A 19,417-nucleotide genomic window follows, 5' to 3' on the forward strand; every position below is an offset into this window, starting at 1 on the left:
TATACTCCTGTTGCAGGGGTGGTCAAACCTTGGGGCTGTACAAGGTTCCTTCATTATTCCTATGTGGTTCTTTCAAGGACATGAAGAAACTCCATATTTGTTGCCAGACGATTTTATCGTATTGATGCCCTGAATAAAACAATAGTATGTCCTTTGAAGCAGTAGAAACATGATAGAGTCTACAAATGCCTGAGGGCAGCCTACCAAGTCAGCGCTCTTTAGGATTCTCGATTGGGTACTGGAATTAAAAGGGAAAAAAATGCACATTTTCTGTTTCTTGGTTTTGGTGGTGAATGCTGCCTCTTCTATTTGGTCAGGCCTGTGCCCGTTAGTCTCTGACTGTCCAGCATTGTGCTAGAAAAGAAGCAGAAGCCATTTTCTGGGTTCTCAGAGAGCTTTTAATCTATTTGAGAGGGAACACTTGAATTTCCAGGCAGCCCAGAGTCAAAAAGCTGGACTGTGGGAAAGCAGAACACTTCCGGCTTTTAAGGGAGAAAAGATACTCAAATTAGAGCACTTTCATTGATTTTTTTTCTTTCAGCTTCCAGCATTTTATTTTTTAGCCTTTAATTACTCTTCCAAAGAACTTTCATTGCACCATTCGAAAAGGATTGTTGTCAGTTTTAGAAGTATGAACTTGAATCACCCAATTATCTCGGAAGCCTATTTAACGTACCTTGATTTGGGGTAGTAAAGCCTCCAAGGGGCAGGCCAATCAGTTTGGAGAAAGCCTGAATCAGCACATCTTTGGCACTAAGACTTTTGATTGATGTAGCATGAATAATTCAAAGGTTTTATTCGTATGTTGAATGTGGAAGGAGAGTTGATAATTTAGGGAAAGTAATTTCTTCTTTTTATACTGTGTACTTTTTTTTTTTCAAATTGTGCCACCTCTTGCCCAGTTTCGTGACAGCTGCATTGGTCCTGAGTGCTGTACGTGCTAAACTCATGTCACTAGAGCATGATAACAAATTATCTGCAAGGGTAAGAGTGGACACTTTGGTGAAGGGAGACCCTTGGCTATGCTGTTAACATAAAATGGAAAAAGACTCAGATCACTCCCAGTTGGCATGTCTGTTGCTAGAACACCAATAAGGCTGATTTTTGGAGGGAGGTATACTCTGGGTGACAGAAGTTTAACCAGATGCCAAATCCTTATCCAAATCACTAATTCCTCAGTGTTTCTCGGGAGACTGGAGCTTTTCAAAGGACACAAAATTTGGAGCTTTTAATTTTTCCTTCCCTATACCCCCCACTCAGGAGCAAGGTAATGGCCTCACCAGGAAATGGCAAGGTGCTTTGCATCTGTCATGTTTTCAGAAGAAGGTTAGGTGTTTCATGAGGGAACTAGGACTCTTGAGCACAATAGAAGGTGTGATGATTTTATGTGTCAGCATGGCTAGGCTGTAGCCCTCAATTATTTAACCAAACACTAATCTAGGTGTTGCTATGAAGGTATTTTGTAGATGTGGTTAACATCTACCATCAGTTGACTTGAAGTAAAGCACATTACTATCCATAATATGGGTAGGCCTCATCAGTTGGAGGCCTTAAGAGCAAAAACTGAGGTTTCTCAAAGAAGAAATTCTGCCTCAAGACTGCACCATCAATCCTTCTCTGAGTTTCAACCCTGCCAGCCTGCCCAGGACTTTCCAGTCTCTGCAATCATGTAATAAATACAGAAATCTAAGGTATATCTTATACATATATACTATATATGTATACTATACCCATATGGAGATAGATAGATATATATATATATATATATATATATATATATATTTAGGTATATATATATATATATGGATATATGTATGTATGGATATATATATATGGATGATATATATATATATATGAATGGATATAGAGATGGATATATGTATGTGTATATATATGGATGGATATATATATATGTATATATGGATATATATGTGTGTGTGTGTATATATATATATATGGGTGCGTATATACGTGTGTGTATGTGTATATGTGTGTATATATATATATATAGATAGATAGATGGATATCTATTCATCATTTATGTACCTATATCTGTGCCATTGGTTCTGTCTCTCTGGAGAACCCTTACTGATAGGGAAGGATGCTGGGCTACCTCCTTCCACCCCACACATTACAGAGATAATCTGTGCATTGAAGGTGTGTGGTTGCATGGAGCTCCTTTTTCAAATGTCAGTACGATCCTAAACACCTGGAGAGGGAAGGACAATGCTGAAACCAAGAGGTAGGAAGATGCCAAGAACAAACATCTTTCTGGCTCTTCCAGAGGGGCCAAAGTAATGAGAAGAAATTCCAGTGATATGTAGCGTGTATATCATTCAGAACTGACTATGGCCAGAAAGTACAAGTATAGGCAGTTATTGAGGAATTGGGTAGGGATGGGATTTATCAGGCAGAGTGATGTGAACCAAGTAGCTCTATGACTCTCCTCTTCAACAAGGGCTTTATTCAGGGCCAAATTGTGAGAATGCCTAGAGAGTTTTTTCACCCATGGGGTTAACCGAGAGGGTAGAGATGGACATAGTCGGCAGTCCTAGATGCCTGGATGTGTGCTTCTGAACATGTAAGCTGCAAATTCAGTGACAGAGGGACCTGGAGGTGCTGGACAGGAAATAGAATGCTCAAGGACATGGGGGCAGGGTCTTCCTTCTGCTCCTCAGGGGAGTATGTCTAAAAGAATCCTTTTCTGACTGTCTCCCTTTGGGCATCTAGGTGGAAGACGTGCTGTGGCCTCTGCTCTTTGCTGTGCTTGGTCTGCTTTCTTCAAAGGTGGCTAACGTTCATTAGCATTAAGATCTTTTAAAAACTGGATCCTGTTCCCTTCCTGTGGGGAAAGGAAGTATTATATATGGGGCAAGTCTGGATTATGTATTATTTAAGTAGTGCTTGACTCTCCAAAGCAAGCAAAAACAAAGAAAGACTGCTAAACAGATACCTGATAACTGCACCCTCAAGATTTGGCTCATTTGTGCTGAATGGGTTTTGCTTTTGGGATATATATCTGAGGTTAATTAAGGTGTCCCCCTAAGTAGCCTTTGGTTAGGAATTTGCTCAGTGTCTGCTATGGATATAACTTGTGGAATAGGCTTTCATTTCTGTATACAGTTTGGGGGCTCTGGTGGAAAGACCTTGAAGGTCTTTGGAAATGAAGACTCAAGATACTTCTCTGCTCCTTTGTGAGTGATCAGATCACATCGGGATTCACCAAATGTTGTTACTGTGAGATTGACCTATAAGGATGATAAACAAGCAGTATATTCATCGCTAGAGTAAGTCTCCTGCAGATTACTGGCTTGTTTTCCTATATCACGGAGATAAACTCCCAGAACTGTGGGGCTGGGTAGTACCACTATTGCTACGTAGCTTTAGCTAGGCAAAATCGTAAAACCTGCCTTAAGAGCATTTCTCACTGTCCGCTGTCCTGTTGATTTTATGTTTCCTTGTAAGCTATTTGAAATTCTTTCAGAAACCAGGTTGAAGAGTAAATGCACATGTATATGTACTCACAAGTCCCTGACTTGTGTCTATAACACAGTCCTTGAGTGCTCAGGATCCATGTTGATTCTCTATATTTGAACAGAGTCCAGATATAATGTTTAGTGTGATTATAGCTCGCAAGTATATGGAAAACCAAAATAAAGAGCAAAGAATGTGAAAGTTGGAAGACACTTGCATGTGCTCTAAAGTGGACAAGGCAAAAAACCAGTAGACCACTATCCAACGCACCCTGCTGTCAATGAGCTAAACATCCACACAGGGGAAAGGGAATTGTGAACGGCCAAATTAGATAGGACCTAATGATTAGGCTCCTCTATTCTGTAAATTTTCCTGAAGTTCGTGGTAAAGAGTAAAAGTGTTCGTTGTCTTTTTACTCTGGTTCTCTCCTGGGAGTGAGAGACTGAGACACTCTTTATTCCATTTTGTGAGGTTGGTTTCAACATCTTAGATAGAATGTTTGTTCTGTTTGAAAGAAATAATTCCACGCACAGAGATTCAGGTATCCCTCTTAGCGACTCTAGTTTATTCCATGATCTAGAAATCATTATATCTGACTTGATTTCTTTCTATGTCACTTTATTTTTAACTTTTTTTTTTGTTGACTGTAACATACATACAATAGAATGCATAAATTCAAGTATGCAACTCAATAAAGTTTTACAAATATATGTACACATAGAACCATCACCCAGTATCCTAGAAGCCTTTCTCTTATACCCTTCTGGTTAATACCCAGCTGTCAAGGGTGTCATCCTGACTTCTGTCAACATCAATTACTAGTGCCTGTCTTTGAACTTTGTATAAATAATGACATACACTACTGTTTTGTGTCTGGCTTCTTTTATATAACATTATAGCTTTGAAATTCACTACATTGTTAAGTATAGTAGTAGTTTCATTTTTCCTAGTTGTATTGTATTTCATTGCATGAATATAGCATATATTGTATCCATTCTACTGTTGATGGATATTTAGACTGTTTTCATTTATATTATAAGTGAAGTTACTATGACATTGTTTGTCATGTCATTAGGTAAATATTTGTCCTCATTTCTGTTGGTTATGTATCTAGGAGTAGAATTGCTAACTCATAGATATGAGATATTCAGCATTAGCAGATAGTACAAAGACTTTTCCAAGATGCCTGGAATAATTTATACTCCCTCTAGTAGCACCTGAGTGTTATAGTGTCTGTACATTCTCACCAACACTTGGTATTATCAGTTAAAAATTTCTAGCCATTCTGTTGGGCATGAGAAGTTATCTTATTATTTTATTTTACATTTCCCTGATGGCTAACCATGTTAGGTGTCCTTTTTGAGAATATTTATTGACACTTCTTTTGTGAAGTGCCTTTTCAAATCTTTGCCCAGTTTTTACACTAGTTGTCTGCTTTTTTATTATTGATTTATAGGGGTTATTTTGGCTTAAGTCTTTTATCAGATATATGTATTGCATATATCATCTCCCACTTTGTAGCTTATGTTTTAAGTCTTCGGATGGTGACTTTTAATGAAGGGGAGTTTTTAAATTTTAATTAAGTCAAATTACTTTTATGTCCTATTGAGAAATCTTTACCTACCACAGGTCTTAAAGATATTCTCCTGTTTTCTTCTAGAGGCTTTATTATTTTACCTTTCACATTTATGTGTATGATTTATCTGGAATAGACTTTTTATATGGTATTGGGGGAGTGGATAAAGGTCACACACACCCCCTTCCTCCAGCACCATGTACTGAAAGGACCATCCTTTCCCTTTGTGCTGTATGGGCACCTTGCTGTAAATCAGATGACCTTGTAGGCTAGTATCTGTTTCTGGATGATCCATTCTGTTTCTTTTCTAAAGTTTCTGGACTATTCAGTCTCTGTTAATTACTGTGGCTGTATAATAAGTGCTGATATTCTACTCTTTAACTTCACTTTTCAAAATTGTCTTTGCTATTCTTAGCTTTTTTGCATTTCTTTGTAAATCTTAGAATCAGGTTGTTGATTTCTAAACACATATGCAAGCCTCCTGGGATTTTATTTGAGATTATTTAAAAGCTGTAGAACAATTCTGGGAGGAATTGGCATCTTATCCAGTCAATGTTGGCTGATTTCTTCAAATTCTAGCTTTAGTGGATGGAAAGGCATTTGGGATGCCACTGTTCCGTTTGGAATGAAATGAAGTCTAGGGCAGTCGCATGAGACAGGGTTTCCCACCATTGTTAAGAGTTCCAAATGAGAGCTCGGATTTATATCTTCCCAATGCTCCTGTGGGTCATTTCTGTACCATTTGTGCCCTACTCTGGGCCCAGGGACAGCGACCTGTTTGGACAACTGCAATGGGCTGTCTTTGCCTCTGGCTTCACATTGGGTTCTGCCAATGGGAAGAAACATGGGCAGGTTATCAGAAGAGAAGAAAGTGAGGTCAGGGTATTGGTTTTTTGGCTCTTCCCCTGCAGGGTCACTTTGGGTTGGCTGTGTCCTCAGATTAAAGGCTGTTACAGATGCCAGTGGCCAACCACCTTCTTAGAGTTCCCTGCCTCGGTGGTGATGGTTCCCCACCACTGGTTTGGGGCACACATTGTTCATTGTTACTTCCCAACACCCTTCTCATACCTTTGGCAAATTCCCAAATTATGCAATAGAACGGGCCATCTGTTTCCTGCCAGTACCTTGATTAGTATGAAAGTGGAAGAAGAAGAATTTTCTGGACAGCTTAAAGGAATTTTGAGAATGAGGATTAGTTACGCCAGTGATAACCTTGCTGGGTCTGCTCACAACAGTGTACTTCCGGCTAAACTTGCCTGAGTATAGCAGGAAGGCTCTCTCCTTCTCTTTCTGGTATCACTGCAAATCATCAAGAGACTCTTTATGATTTAAAAAGTGAGACCAGTAGCCTCAAAGTGTACCCTTAAATGCCCACAAGCATTTTAGCCATAGGTCATTTTTCACTTTTTGACTTACTGAGTTGATAATGCACGCTGCAGTGTCCGTGTTTCCACACTGCCGGCTGAGGATGTTAGAAGGTGAGGTGAGAGTGTCAAGCTGGCATAGACTGACACTAGTAATAAAATTGCCGCTATGTGAAAAATTAGAGTTGAAGCACTTCTGGGGACAGCAGCCTCAAGCTGCAATGAACGAGGGAGAACTTGACTAATTCTTAAGCGGAGTCTTACGCTGAAATCATTTAACTCCTCTTTTGACAGTTGGGTTATTTAGTTGTCTGCTTTAGGAATTAATTTTTGGAGTGACATCTGTAGCCCTGGTGCGGGCTGGTGAATTTCTTTCACTGAATTAGAAATCATGTCCAAAATGGCATTTCATGACAACAGTAATTAACCTGAATCACACATCAGATAATGCTGGCAAGTATGACAGTACAAGAACTTGTGGGAGTTTAAAATGGAAAAGTGAATAGCAAATAAAACAGAATATCACATTTTTAAATGAAGTTTTTGCCTTCTTAAGAAGTAAAGAGTAAGCGGAATCCTGCTGTGGTCAATTTACATTTCAGTCGGACACAACTGCTTGTGTGTTCATTTCTGTACAAAGCTGGGTGAATCGTGTCGTTTTTAGTATCAGCCAGAGCTGTCCTGACTTTGCTCTCATCAAGTTTCCCTTGAGTAACTGTCCAGACATCCATTGTGGGGTCACATTCCCCAGTCATATGCCCTAGAAATTCACTGCATGTCTCATACTAGAAATGAACAGATGGTGGCCCTTAGACATATTTATTTGCCTCACACATTATTTTTCAAAATTGTCTTAAACTAGGAGATACAAATAAAATTATCAACTTCTGACTTTCCCTGAACAATGGGATGGACTGAGAACAGGGGCCCTCCACTCTTACATCGTGACAATCGCCTGTGACAGGGGCCTGTGCTCAGCGGGGAGCCTTGGTTTTACCTCGCTGGCCAAAAGTGGCTAAGTGACCCACCTGTCCCGGGAAACACGTGTTGGCATGTGTTCAACACAGCGAGGTTGATTGTAGGTACCAAATGTAAGAGAAACATCTGATTGCACTATTTCAGTCTGTGTATCGTTGACGTGAGAAACTGTATGCCCTACGAGGCCACAGACTTTGTCTCCATTGTCTTGACAAACCCCAGTGTTTCATAAATGTTAGTAAATGTTAGGATACAAAGGAAACTCTTACATAAGAAGACGGACCTGGCAGAGGAGACTGCTGAATGCTTGAGAAAGACTATCACCATAAGTCAGGGCTGAGAACATATAACAGAGAGTGATGGCCCTGGGAGACAATTCAAATGAAAGTCCATGGGATTTAGGCTGGCAGGAGGTAAAGGAGAAAAGGAAATGGTGAGTTTGGAACCTTCGGGGCAGTTAGGAGGGTGATAGGTCCCAGGACCCCTTCTGCTACCCCAGTCACAGCCTTCTAATGTGAAAGCATTTGAGGCTTAATTGTATTCATGATTTAGTTAATGATAATAGCTACCCTCAGAATTTTTTCCCTTATGCTTTTGACCTCAGGGCTAAGACCATCAAGAATACAGTCTCCGTGAACCTGGAACTGACAGCGGAAGAATGGAAGAAGAAATATGAAAAAGAGAAAGAGAAAAACAAGACTCTCAAGAATGTTATCCAGCACCTGGAGATGGAGCTAAACAGATGGAGAAACGGTAAGGAAGAACGGAGAGGAAGAAAGAGGCACGGATGTGTGTTTTCCTTTTCCTAGGACAGCTGGCCTCCTGGGACACTTGGGAAGGACGGGATGAGGGTGGAACTTGGTCCTGCCTTGCAACAACCTGTGGAATGAGTGACGTTGTCTCATTGCCTGGCATAGCTCCCCACCCGACCCCGTCACTCGGCTCACATGCATGCTTACTGTGGGCAAGCGACTATTTGCAAAGTTGCCTTAATCTATTTTCAATGAGATGCTCCCCTATCTGATTATTGTGCTTCCCTCCTGTAGCCATGTTTGAGGTTTAGAGGGCAGTGCCCGAGACGTTGTGGCTCAGATTGCTTTTGATTAAATGAAAAATGTCCTTCTCTCCTATGTGAGTTTTATAATTGATTTGGGGTTAAAAGTCCCCTCTGGCAAATATTTGCATTTTTTTTTTCTGGGCCCAACTGATCATGCTCTGCTTCTTCAGAGACAGAAATAGAGGGCTCTTGAAGAAGCTCTGTGCTAAAATGGAGCCTTACAGGCTTGTTTCGTGACTAGCTTTTTTTTCTTTTTCCCCAAAAAACATTCTCTTTGGTTTGTTCTACTCGAAGAAAATATCTCAGAGAGCTGACATGCACTGGGTGGGTGGGTTGTGGGTGAGGCGTTGAAGAGGGGTTTCCAGATCCAAGTGCGGGCAGATTATTTCAGAAATTTTAGCATTGTGATGAAGTTAGAAGGTAGAAGTCTTTCTATTTTTTAATTTCTTTTTATTTTTAACTGAAATAAGCAGGTTGGTGTGTGTGTGTGTGTGTGTGTGTGTGTGTGTGTGTGTGTGTCAGGGCACAGTGGATAGCTGGAGATTCAGATTCTTTGCTGCTGTGTCCACTACATATTTGAGGTGCTGCAGCCGACTTCAGTCTCTTGGGTGAGCGTAGGAGCCGCTATGCAGGATCGGGATGGGACCCGCCAGTTTGTGACTGTAACTACACAGTTAGTGGCAGACTGTCTTGTGAGTCCGTGTTTGCCACTGTGTTTTGCTAGGAAGGTGGGGTGTCAATGACCTACTATTTGATTGAAAAACAATTGTGAGGCAAACCAGGATCCAAGAGAGGTTCAAGAAGTGACCTAGTAGCCTAAATAACACGATGCTTTTTGGGAGATTTTCTAGCTGCACACGTGTTTTGAAAGCTGCTAGAATAATTGAATAATTCAGCACCTGGGGCCGGTGCATGCTTCCTTGCAGTTTGGCAGGAGTAGGAGAGTGAGGAGGGATGGTTGGCAAGGCAGGGAGCGGCTGTATGAGGTTTTGTTCTATTTCTGGGATCCTCTCGGGTCAGTTCTCTGCTGGGCAACTGGAACATTCAGTAAAGCCTTTGGTAAAGAGAGGGAGACTGGCCTTGGAACACTGTGGAGTGGACAGCTAGCCTTGTTTTTTTTCTGCCCCCTCTTGGCACCTGCCAGGCTCTCACCCTGCAGTTCTCGATCCCTCAACCAGCTCTGTCCTCTGGGGGCGGTCTCCCGCCCAGTTTGCCTAACTCCCCTTGTTGCCTGGGCACTCCCACCTTGCTTTTGGACTTTTCACTTGGCGTCATTTTAATTGTTGCCCTGCTCCACCCACCTTGCAGATCTACCTAGAAATACACTGTTTTCCGTGGCCTACAGGGTGAGATCCTATATAAGTCCTTAAGTACATAATTGGGGAAAACTCATGTATGGTTTCTGGCACATGATAGACTTCCATAAACATATCACATAAACGTGTTTAATCCAGCGCTGGAGTGGAAAGGGTGAGCCCTCAGTCATGGTCTGCTCCCTTACAGAGCTTAGAGTCTGATGGGGAAGGCAGACTTCAGCCACAATCAATAAACATGTCTATGCTGCATACCTAAAAGAAAGCATAAGGTACTAAAAGGTATTATAACTGGGACCCAGATCTTGACTTGGGAGTCAGTGCAGGTTTCCCTCAGTAAGCGACCTAGGGAATAAGATCTGAGAGAAACAGAGCAGTTAGGAGCACCAAGGCAGAAGTGGGGGTCAGGGTGGAGGGAGCCACATTTACAACATCCCTGAGGGGCTCCCTGAAGTGGGGAGGCAGCAGGAAGGCCAGTGTGGCGAGCCGGGGTGAGGCACTACTGGCCCGAGCTGGATGGGAGGGGTAGGCAGGCCTGTCTTCTGCAAGGCTGAATAGTCTTTGCTCAGGATTTTGGTCATTATGTGGGAAGCAGTGAGAAGCCCTTCGAGGATATTAAACTGAAGATCATATGATAAGATCTGCATTTTCAAAGCTCCATTGGTTGTGCTGGAGAATTGAGTAGAGAGGGTGGGAGGAGGGCCAGGAACAAGGATGGTCTTCCAGGGATGAGGCTGCGTAGTTGAACTGAGAGATGTGGAGATGGAAAGGGAGAGGCATGGCTGGACGAGAGACGTATTTAGGAGGTGAAATCAGCAGATCTTGGGGAGGAGCTGGCCATGGAAAGGCAGAGTGCCAAGTTTTCTGGCTTGCCGAGTTAGATGGAGGGTGGAACCATTCATCTAAACAAGAAACACCAGAGAAGAACCAGACTGGAGACCAGGGAGATGAGGAAGGGAGTTTGAGGTACCTGTGGCATAATCCAAGTGAAAATGTCAAATAAGTTAAGTCCAGAGGTCTAGAGCTCAGAGGCTCTGGCTGAGCTAAGGAAAGAAATGTGAGCGTTGAGCTTTAGGAAGTGCCTGAAGGCATAGGTGGGGGTGAGGTCCCCTATAGAGAGAGGGCAGGGAAGAGGAGAGGGAGAAAGTCTTGAGAGGGACCCCCCTCCACCACTGCCATGTAATCACTGAATGAATGTGATGGAGAAGGGGGATCTGCAGAGCTCTCCTGTTCTTGCAAGCTAACCTCTGCACATCTGCATTTTAAAGGTAATTTTTCTGAAAGCAGAAGTTTTCAAGTGTAGAGATCCACCTTCAGTGATACAGATTTCAGGCAGGACGGAGGCAGATAGAGGCATCGTGGAGCTGTCCTTTGACCAGCTGTGAGTTGAAGGATTATCTCAAGGATTAACTCCATGTCACATATACGACAAAATGGCCCTGGCTTTTTGTGATGTTCCTAGGCTGGCCGTGTAATCCGCAGGCAGCCCTTGAGGTTTTGACAGGCTAGAAGATGTGCCCAAGGTGACTCAGTCACTGACAGAGCAGGGATCTGAATGTAGGGCAGTTGAGTGCTGAGTTCATTGTCTCTCTGTTGTCTATGGAGCCTGGACATAGCCCTAGTGATTTGTGTTTGGGCCAGAGGAGTGTGACAAATGTCACCCCAGGAAAGAAGGGACTGGAAGCTTCTCAGCAGTGTCCCGTGCACCAGACCTAATTCCTCCTAGTCCTGAGAGCATGGCTGGTTTGTGCCAACTGGAGAGCTGGGATTTTGAGCGGTGAAGAAGGAGAGCAGAGGTGACGCCCCCCACTAAAATCCAAGTGGCAGGATATTTCCAACTTTCTTTTGAAATTTGACACACACATTGGCTCTAAACTCTAGGAGTCAGCCACTTGTGGGCTGAACGCATTAAAGCAGCATTGTCCATTGTATGCATTCTCTGCTGGGAAAGAGCTTTCCATCTTTGCATGGTGTGTTTATAATTTGAAAAGTTTGGCTGCTCTACTCCAGCTGTGGGAGAGCAGGAGAGAGGGAATATAGCAGAGAAAAATTGTGCGTGTGTACCCACGCCTCCGCTTTTCCTTTTTTGCTGTTCTACAGAATGAGGGAGGACTACAAAGGAGTAGGAAAGGTAAAATAACACGATGTCTCGATGGCAAACCATGTAGAGTGAAGAAGTTGCTACAGTTGGCTGGAATGGGACCGTACCACAGGAGAGAGCATTCCCTGCTGAAGTCCTTCGAAGTTGTGAAATACGATCCTGTTACTTGCCTATAGGCAAGTTCTCCCCCAGACCCTCGCCAGTACAAGTTTTCAGTTTTCAGCTCCTTGTAGCTTAATGGGCTACTTTAGAATGAGAGCCTAGCAGTTTCCTCCTCTGGACAGAGTAGAACGTTGATTCTCAGAAGATGGCCTGGGATTCCTAATGTGTGTAACTACACCCAGCCTTAATTAATTTCTGCCATTGGCATTAAGGCCAGGTGGCTCAGGGCATGCGGGTGCTGGCCAAAGGGGAGGCCATGCCCTGTTTTTACAAAGGAGGCATAAGGAGAGCCACTCCATTCCTCACAGTGCCAGGCTCTTTGGGTTGCAAGGGACAGGAATGACCCTGCTTAGCTTAAACAAAACAGGAAAGCATTAGAAGTCTGTGGGTGACTCCCAGAACCAAAGAACAGCCGAGGAACCAGGCTCACCCGGCAAAGCTGGGGCTACTCCAGAGACTCAGGCAACAGAGCTCTTAAGGGGTCACACCTGGCACGACTCCCCTCTTGAGTATTTTCCCCCTTCCTCGAATTATATGGTTGAGACCCAGACGCCCTGGGAGAGAGAAGGGGGATACTGTGGGGGGTGGTGTGCTTTGGTTGAGGAAGGCCAGGGCCCTCTGCTTCTCAGGCCTGTGTCTTCTGAGCAAACCTGCCTGCACTGGAAGATGTAATTCTTCACAAGGAAGTCGCGGTTCTGAAATGAGAATGGGCGTTCAGTGACTGGAAAACACCTGTCCGCTACGATCTGCTAGTGACATCTTGTGGGCTGAAATCGACTGACAGTCCTTTGAATCTGGAAGTTCCGCTGGCAGCTTCAGCCTCAGGAATTTTGTTCAGCCTACTTGCTTAAGGACAGATAGATGGAGTGGGCAGTTGCCAGAAGCAGGATTGTTTTTTTCCAGTTCTGTTGTGTGTTCATCATATGCATGGAAAAGACTTGAACAACCCTTTAAAGGGGATAGACTTAGAGAGTTGGATTCAGAGTGAATTATGGCTCCCAGTTCACCCTGCAGCCATCTTCCAGTCTATCCAGAAGATTCTTAATGGGGAGGATGGGAAGAGAGGGCTGAAAGCTCAGGGCTGTGACCCTCGGAAGGGGGATGGGCGCACAGTTCCACGCACAGATCCCCCCCATTGCTGCGGGGTCAGTCTTTACACATGCCTTCTTTTCTGATACTTCTTTCAATCTTGCCCTTTAAAAACCGGTCACATTTTACAAGGGCTTAAGCCAGAAAAGGAGGCCCTGAAAATCCAGGTGTCGAGGGTGCAGGGAAATGACCCGACAGAGAGTAGGACACCTCTGCCGTGTCTCTTAAATGATTAAATATAATATTAAGTAACAGAATGGATGTAGATTTACCCCATCTGCTGAAGTCATGCAAAGAAATTATTTCATCACAGCCTGGGAAGGCGTGGAAAAATCAGCAATCTCTAGAACAGATTTGTTTTCCAAATTTAAAACCTGCCAGGCCAGCAGGCTTGGTTTCCTAACTGGCTAAATCTGTAACGTGGAGTCTGATCTGGGGCTTTGTGGGACTGCGTGGCCTCCGTAGCTGGGATACAGTTTGCTCTTTTAGCAGTAGAGATGTCGAAGATGCTGTCCACCCCCCCCCCCCCACCCCCTGCCCTGGACTCCTGACCGTAGCAAAGGTTAGCGTTTCATTTGAGAGATCCCATCTGTTAGGCTCTCTTCCTTCTTTTGAGAGCACGGCCAAACACGAGTAGAAATACTGCCCGCTAAGAGAATGGTGTGGGCTAGTCAAGAGGTCAGGAATGTAAAGAGATTCTAGAGTCCTGTGTGACCAGTTTATTATAAAATTACTCTAGAAGGGATTAGAGAATGTCTTAAGCTGCTTACAATATTTTTAGGAACTAGGGTGAGAGATGCTATTTGTGTGCAAAATAATCCCATAAAGGAATGACTTTTTTTTTTTTTTTTAAACCACACATTTATATAATGACATCTTGTAGCCAGCTGCTCTTACCCATCTGGCAACTTAAAGATTTCCTTTTAGTTTCTTTGATATAGAAATTACCTACCATTAGGTCTGCCACTGGGCCTCTTTAATTGGTACTAAAAGAGAGCACCTCCTTTGCCAGATCTGCTGTGGTTTCTGACGGAAGCTGTGAGTGACCAGCAAATCTCTGCCCCTGGAGTTGCAGAGAGAATGCAATTACCTTTCTATGTTCTCCAGAGGCTTTAGGGACTCAATTTATGAAAAGGATAACTAGCTCGTTGCTATTTCATGTGTGAAATTTTAATGAATTACTGGCAGTCTAATGGTTTTCTTCTTTTTTTTTTTTTTTGAAAAAAACAAAACACTAAAAAGCCTGTTTTAGAATTTTTAACTAATAGCCCTAACGAGTATTTTTGATCAGTCTGTCATTCTTGTTTATTGCAATTGATGGATTTTTGCTTTTTTGTAGGAATGCGATTTATGCCCTCGGGGGGTTTCATTTTATAATTAAAATGCTCTGCAAACCTTGTAGGTGTGCTCTAAGCGAATGCTCCTGTGTACACACAAATCTTTTTAGTCCTTACAGGTAATTACATCTGACAATAGGAAATGCCAGAATGCTTATTTAAAGAAGGGAAAGGATTCTAATGGAAGTGGGGGGAGTTTTCGTTGTAAAAAGTCCGATGCTTTACAATATTATAAGCTCTTTCCCTATAGACAGCAGGTACAAAGCCTCAGGGGATGAACTATGAGAAATTTGCTTTTAATCCGAAAAAGGGAATAAAAATAAAAATAGATGCTCATCTTCATTTGGTGGTCCTTTTCCGGTCTCCCACCACCAGATTTCAGGACATTTTTTTTTCCTCCAGGGTTTGTTTGCAGCTGTCTGCCTTGTTACAATCAGTTGTTCCGTAATCACCTCGTGGGGGCTTCTCCAGAGACTCAGTCCACTGCAGTGCAGGGAATATTCTCGATTAACGTGGTGAGATTGCCATGGAGACAGATTGCCTAGTGTCAGGTCTCGAGTAGTGTTGGGAATTTACAACCCCCAGACGTGTTTGTGAGCTGGACAGTGTAGTTACCAGGGACACTTCTGGAAGTCATTTTCTCGGTCCTTTGAAGGGTAGCAGTGTTTGGGAAAACCAGCTCTTGGTTCCTCTCCAGGCAGGAGCTGTGCTCTCCCACAGATGCCTGCTGCTTTTGTTCCTGCGTGTTGCTGCTTTGTTCTTCTCGGCCTGAACGGCTGCTGCAAAAAATAATCCTGACTGCCTGACCTTTGGAATATAAACTGGGAAGAGCGCCTTGTTTAGATGTAGCTTTGTGGGGGATATGTTGATGCTTTGATTCAGAGAATTGTTCAAGACAAACCAGAAAGTCTGCTATAGGTTTCAAATATTGTTTTAGTAATAATAAAAATAAACCTGAAAGGGACTTTTGTAGCTACATTGTGTTTTATTTTTGGAACTGAGCTACAGCCACAAAGGTATTGTGAAGACCTCAAGAACAGTAATCTCAGAATAAGTAAAAATAATTTATCTGCAAAGCCTGGAGAGTTGACAACTCATTAGGGAGAGGAGGAGATAAGAGATGGACTTTAAACCATAATACCTTCAGCGTTTTTTCACATATACTATTTTAATTAAATCTTTAGAACAATGCCGTGTCAAAGGCATTATTATTATTTTTTCTTGTTTACAAAAAGCAGATGAGGAGGTTAAGCAGGAGATGGGCTGGTGATTAATTAGATCAGTTAAAAGGTGCAGTGTGGCTCAGCGTCCCAGCACAGCACTGGAGATGTTAATGAGGTTTGTTGATTACTTTCAGGGTGCCTTGTAGCAGCGTTGGTTGTTTGCTGAACTGCTCTATTCTTGGACCCCTCTGGTACTTAGTGATGCTGTGATTGCTTTAGGGTCACTTGCCGCTAGGTTATAGGGGTTCATCCCTGGCTCCTACCTACTCAGATGGATCAAAACATGCCCTGGGCGGCTCCTTAGCACACCCCAGCCTCATAGTGGCACTAGCTCTCGGCCATGTGGAACCAAAGAACACAGGGACTATGTCTCTTCCAGATGTGTTTGTATCTTGCATCTGTCTTGGGGCAAGTTGGCGTAGGATAATAGGATCATATTCTGGCTGATTTCCGGTCTAGTACAGTTAAGAAATTCACCTTCATCATGCTTAAGCTGGAAGATTAAACTTATGCCATACTGGAATGCCCTGTTGACAAAGTTCAGAAGGTAGAGCTGAAAAATTTGAGATACGGTCATAACCCAAATAGGAGAAGGATTTACCAAAGTGTTGGTGGTAAATTTCTCTGGAGAAGGAATAGAATTGGGAGGTAGGGATGAAGGAGGGCTTTAGAGTTTTTGTGTATATAATCTATGGTTAGACAAAGATATATTTAAGTAAAACAAAACAAAAAAGTCCTTAGGAACTAGAATATGGTACTGCTTTGACAGCCTGTGGATTTAGCAGGCTGTAGAGAATATAGATCCTTTAATTGGATGAGGTCCAGTCTGCGCACTGAGGTCGTTGATGGATGTTTTAAACCAGGAATTGGAACTGAATGAAATATTGATTTGGTTCAGGTTCAGTTCAAAGGCTACTCTGATATTCTGGTTTTGTTTCAGGTCAATAATTTTAGAAAAAGGCACAGGTACAGTACAGTCTAGTTGAGCTTTAGAAGGAAAAAGGGTTGGCTCAGTTTCTATTCAGCAAAGGAATTGTTTATTCCAGGTTTTGCTTCAAATGGGACTGGTGAAATCATTGGATGTTAATTTTTTTTGACAGGAAAGTCTTCCTACCATTTTGTAATTATCAAGGGAGATAATGGAGCCTGAAGCAGCAAAGCTAAGCCATCACAAAGCGTTTTGTTTATGTTGAGGTAAATGTGTGCAGTGTTCAGGTGGCTTTCTTGACGCATGATGCATACTGTTCATGAAGCCATTGATTAGGGGATCCAGTTCTGTCTTTTATTATTTATTTATTTATTTTTAAATTTTTTGGGAGAAATAATTTCTGTCTTAGGGCAGTTTTCCTAGGGACTTTCCACCAAATGCATTTTATGGGCTGAGAACTGGGTGAGGCTTGGAACACTTCAGACAGTGATTGTAGCAAACTGAGTGTGAAGTTGATGGTAAACACTGTGATGGAAAAGTATGTTTGGTTTTGCTTTGCTTTCCAAAAAGATGTTTGAGAGACTCTGTTGGGCCACATGGTTTTCATAGAATCCTTTTTCTGCGGCCTGTCTTTGCAAGGTGATTTTCTCAATGGGGTGGCCACTGACCAGCTGGAGAACTTCACTTTTTCCCTCAATTTGAGTTGTCAGATTTGGTAATGCTGCCTCCAAAGGCCTCAACAAAAGGCCATTCTGTAGATCGAGAAGGGCTGTGTGCTACTTTGCAAACTTAGAAGTGGTAGGCAGGGTCTCTGCACGATATTCTGGATTGGCTGCTTCTTTTTTTCTTGGGTCTACTTGACATCATAAGAAATTATTCTATTTGAACTCTCCAGATGAGCCAATTAATTCTGACCTCCTAGGGGAGAGGATGGTAGTAGGATGTGTGTTTGTGCTATGTCAGTCAGAGCTCCTGGGTCCAGGGCTACCCTGGTTTTCTCCTTCAGATTCAGGGACTCTCAGATTCAGAGGATTATGGCCCTGCAGTGTTCTTGTCAATAGTGGTGAATTTGTTCCTTGATTTGGCTGTTTCTCTTAATGAAACGGTAGCCTAATTAATTGGTAATTAGGATACCTCAGAGGTCTGTTTCCCTGTGAATCAACCACTCCATAGAATATGAGTCTAGTAAAGCCCCAGAATATTCCCCAACAAAAGGAAAGTGTATGCAAAAAGTTGTGGATGTCATTGCAAGCTGGATTAGTTAGGAGCTTGTGTAGTTGATGGAGCCAGTGTACTTAAGTGATGCATCACAAGAGGGAGTATTATATAGTCCTCCTCTTCCTTAGACTAGTTTGGCCAATTAACTACAACCTTTCCTGTCGAATAGAAAGAACACAAGCTATGACTCTCTACAACAGCTCTTTATTGTGTCCTCCACGTCTTTTCACAGGAGTGACTATTTTTGGAATTCTTCCTGTAGGGTTGCATGCTGAATTTCTTCAATCCCCAACTCCTCTCGTTGTGCTTTGCAGGAGAAGCTGTGCCTGAGGATGAACAGATCAGTGCTAAAGACCAGAAGACCTTGGAGCCCTGCGATAACACCCCCATCATAGACAATATTGCTCCTGTTGTTGCTGGCATCTCTGCAGAGGAGAAAGAGAAGTACGACGAGGAGATCTCCAGTCTCTACAGACAACTGGATGATAAGGTCTGTAGCCGAAGATTATGGTCCTCACTCTGGTACAAAGATGAGAGGTGGCGGGTTCTAGACTGATTAGCCAGAAGCAGCTTCAAGCCCTGTGGGGGCGCTGATTTAGGGCTCCGGACTGATGTTTATGCCTGTCTTCCTAGTATCTACCCTAGCTCTTGATTGGGCAGACTCAGAGAACCTAGTTCATGTGGAATGGAAGCTTTTATGGAAGTTTGATTGGAAGACTAGAGAGTTAGTCTAGATAGACAGAGTCTTCACTTCTGGACATTATACCGGAGCTAATCACTGCAGGAGAGTGGGGGTGGTATAAGCGTGCATGATCTTTGTTTCATTGTCCCTTCTATTCTTCTCTGGGCCTCTGCCTCACCTCTTGAAACTCCAACAGTAGTGCCAGCTATAGGGGCAGGGTGGTGGCTCCTCTAGCGAAATGTGTGAGGAACCAATGGTCGCGGTGTGTGGCAGGTTTCCTTTACTGGTAAATCTGTTTTCAGGGGCATACTCTTGAACGAAGTGGTTTGAACATGCTGGTTAGGGGTGTCCAATTTTATGGTACACTCTGGGACTCAAGTAGTCATGTAAATGCACAAGATGGAACAGAGGAGAAGAGGCCTTGGAGAATGCTATGCACCATTAATCCCCAGTGAAGGTCAGGTTAGGGATCCCAGAGGGATAGGAAATTAAATTGATGTTTCACGTGATCTTGGCATATTGCCCTTGGAATATTCTAAATCCTTTGAGTTCATTTCATCAAGGTTGCTGGTATTTTTAGTCCAATTTAATCTTTTCTGTTGTGGTGCAGCTCAGAGTATTTGGGGACACCTCTGGTTTGTCTGAAACAGCTTTGTTATGTTAACATTGCCATTAATCTTACCAGCCTGTCTATTCTGAGTGAGGCTCCGTCTGTATCTGTATCACCTTTACAAGCAGAATGTGAAGCTAGTTCTGCTTATCTGTGACCCTGGGAATTCGCATTCTGACGACAGAGTTAAACTGGGGGGACCGTACCTTTTTGGTAACCTATTTAATGAGACATTCACACCCAAGAGAGCTGGGCTAATTGCCCTTTAGGTGCTTGACACACTGTTATCCTTCCATTTCTAACCA

General features: G+C 42.9%; 1 protein-coding gene across 1 annotated transcript in view; it reads left to right on the forward strand.

The window, feature by feature from the left end:
* KIF5C (kinesin family member 5C) overlaps positions 1-19,417 on the forward strand; it is a 164,652-nt gene that overhangs the window by 84,189 nt on the left and 61,046 nt on the right. Inside the window, exons 11-12 of the mRNA XM_040475008.1 lie at positions 7,997-8,145; positions 18,135-18,310. Of these exons, the coding sequence (XP_040330942.1) occupies positions 7,997-8,145; positions 18,135-18,310 (325 nt within the window). The remainder of the gene's footprint in view (positions 1-7,996; positions 8,146-18,134; positions 18,311-19,417) is intronic.

Source organism: Herpailurus yagouaroundi, unplaced genomic scaffold (assembly GCF_014898765.1).
Source record: "Herpailurus yagouaroundi ecotype Mexico unplaced genomic scaffold, PumYag 140, whole genome shotgun sequence".
NCBI lineage: Eukaryota > Metazoa > Chordata > Mammalia > Carnivora > Felidae > Herpailurus > Herpailurus yagouaroundi.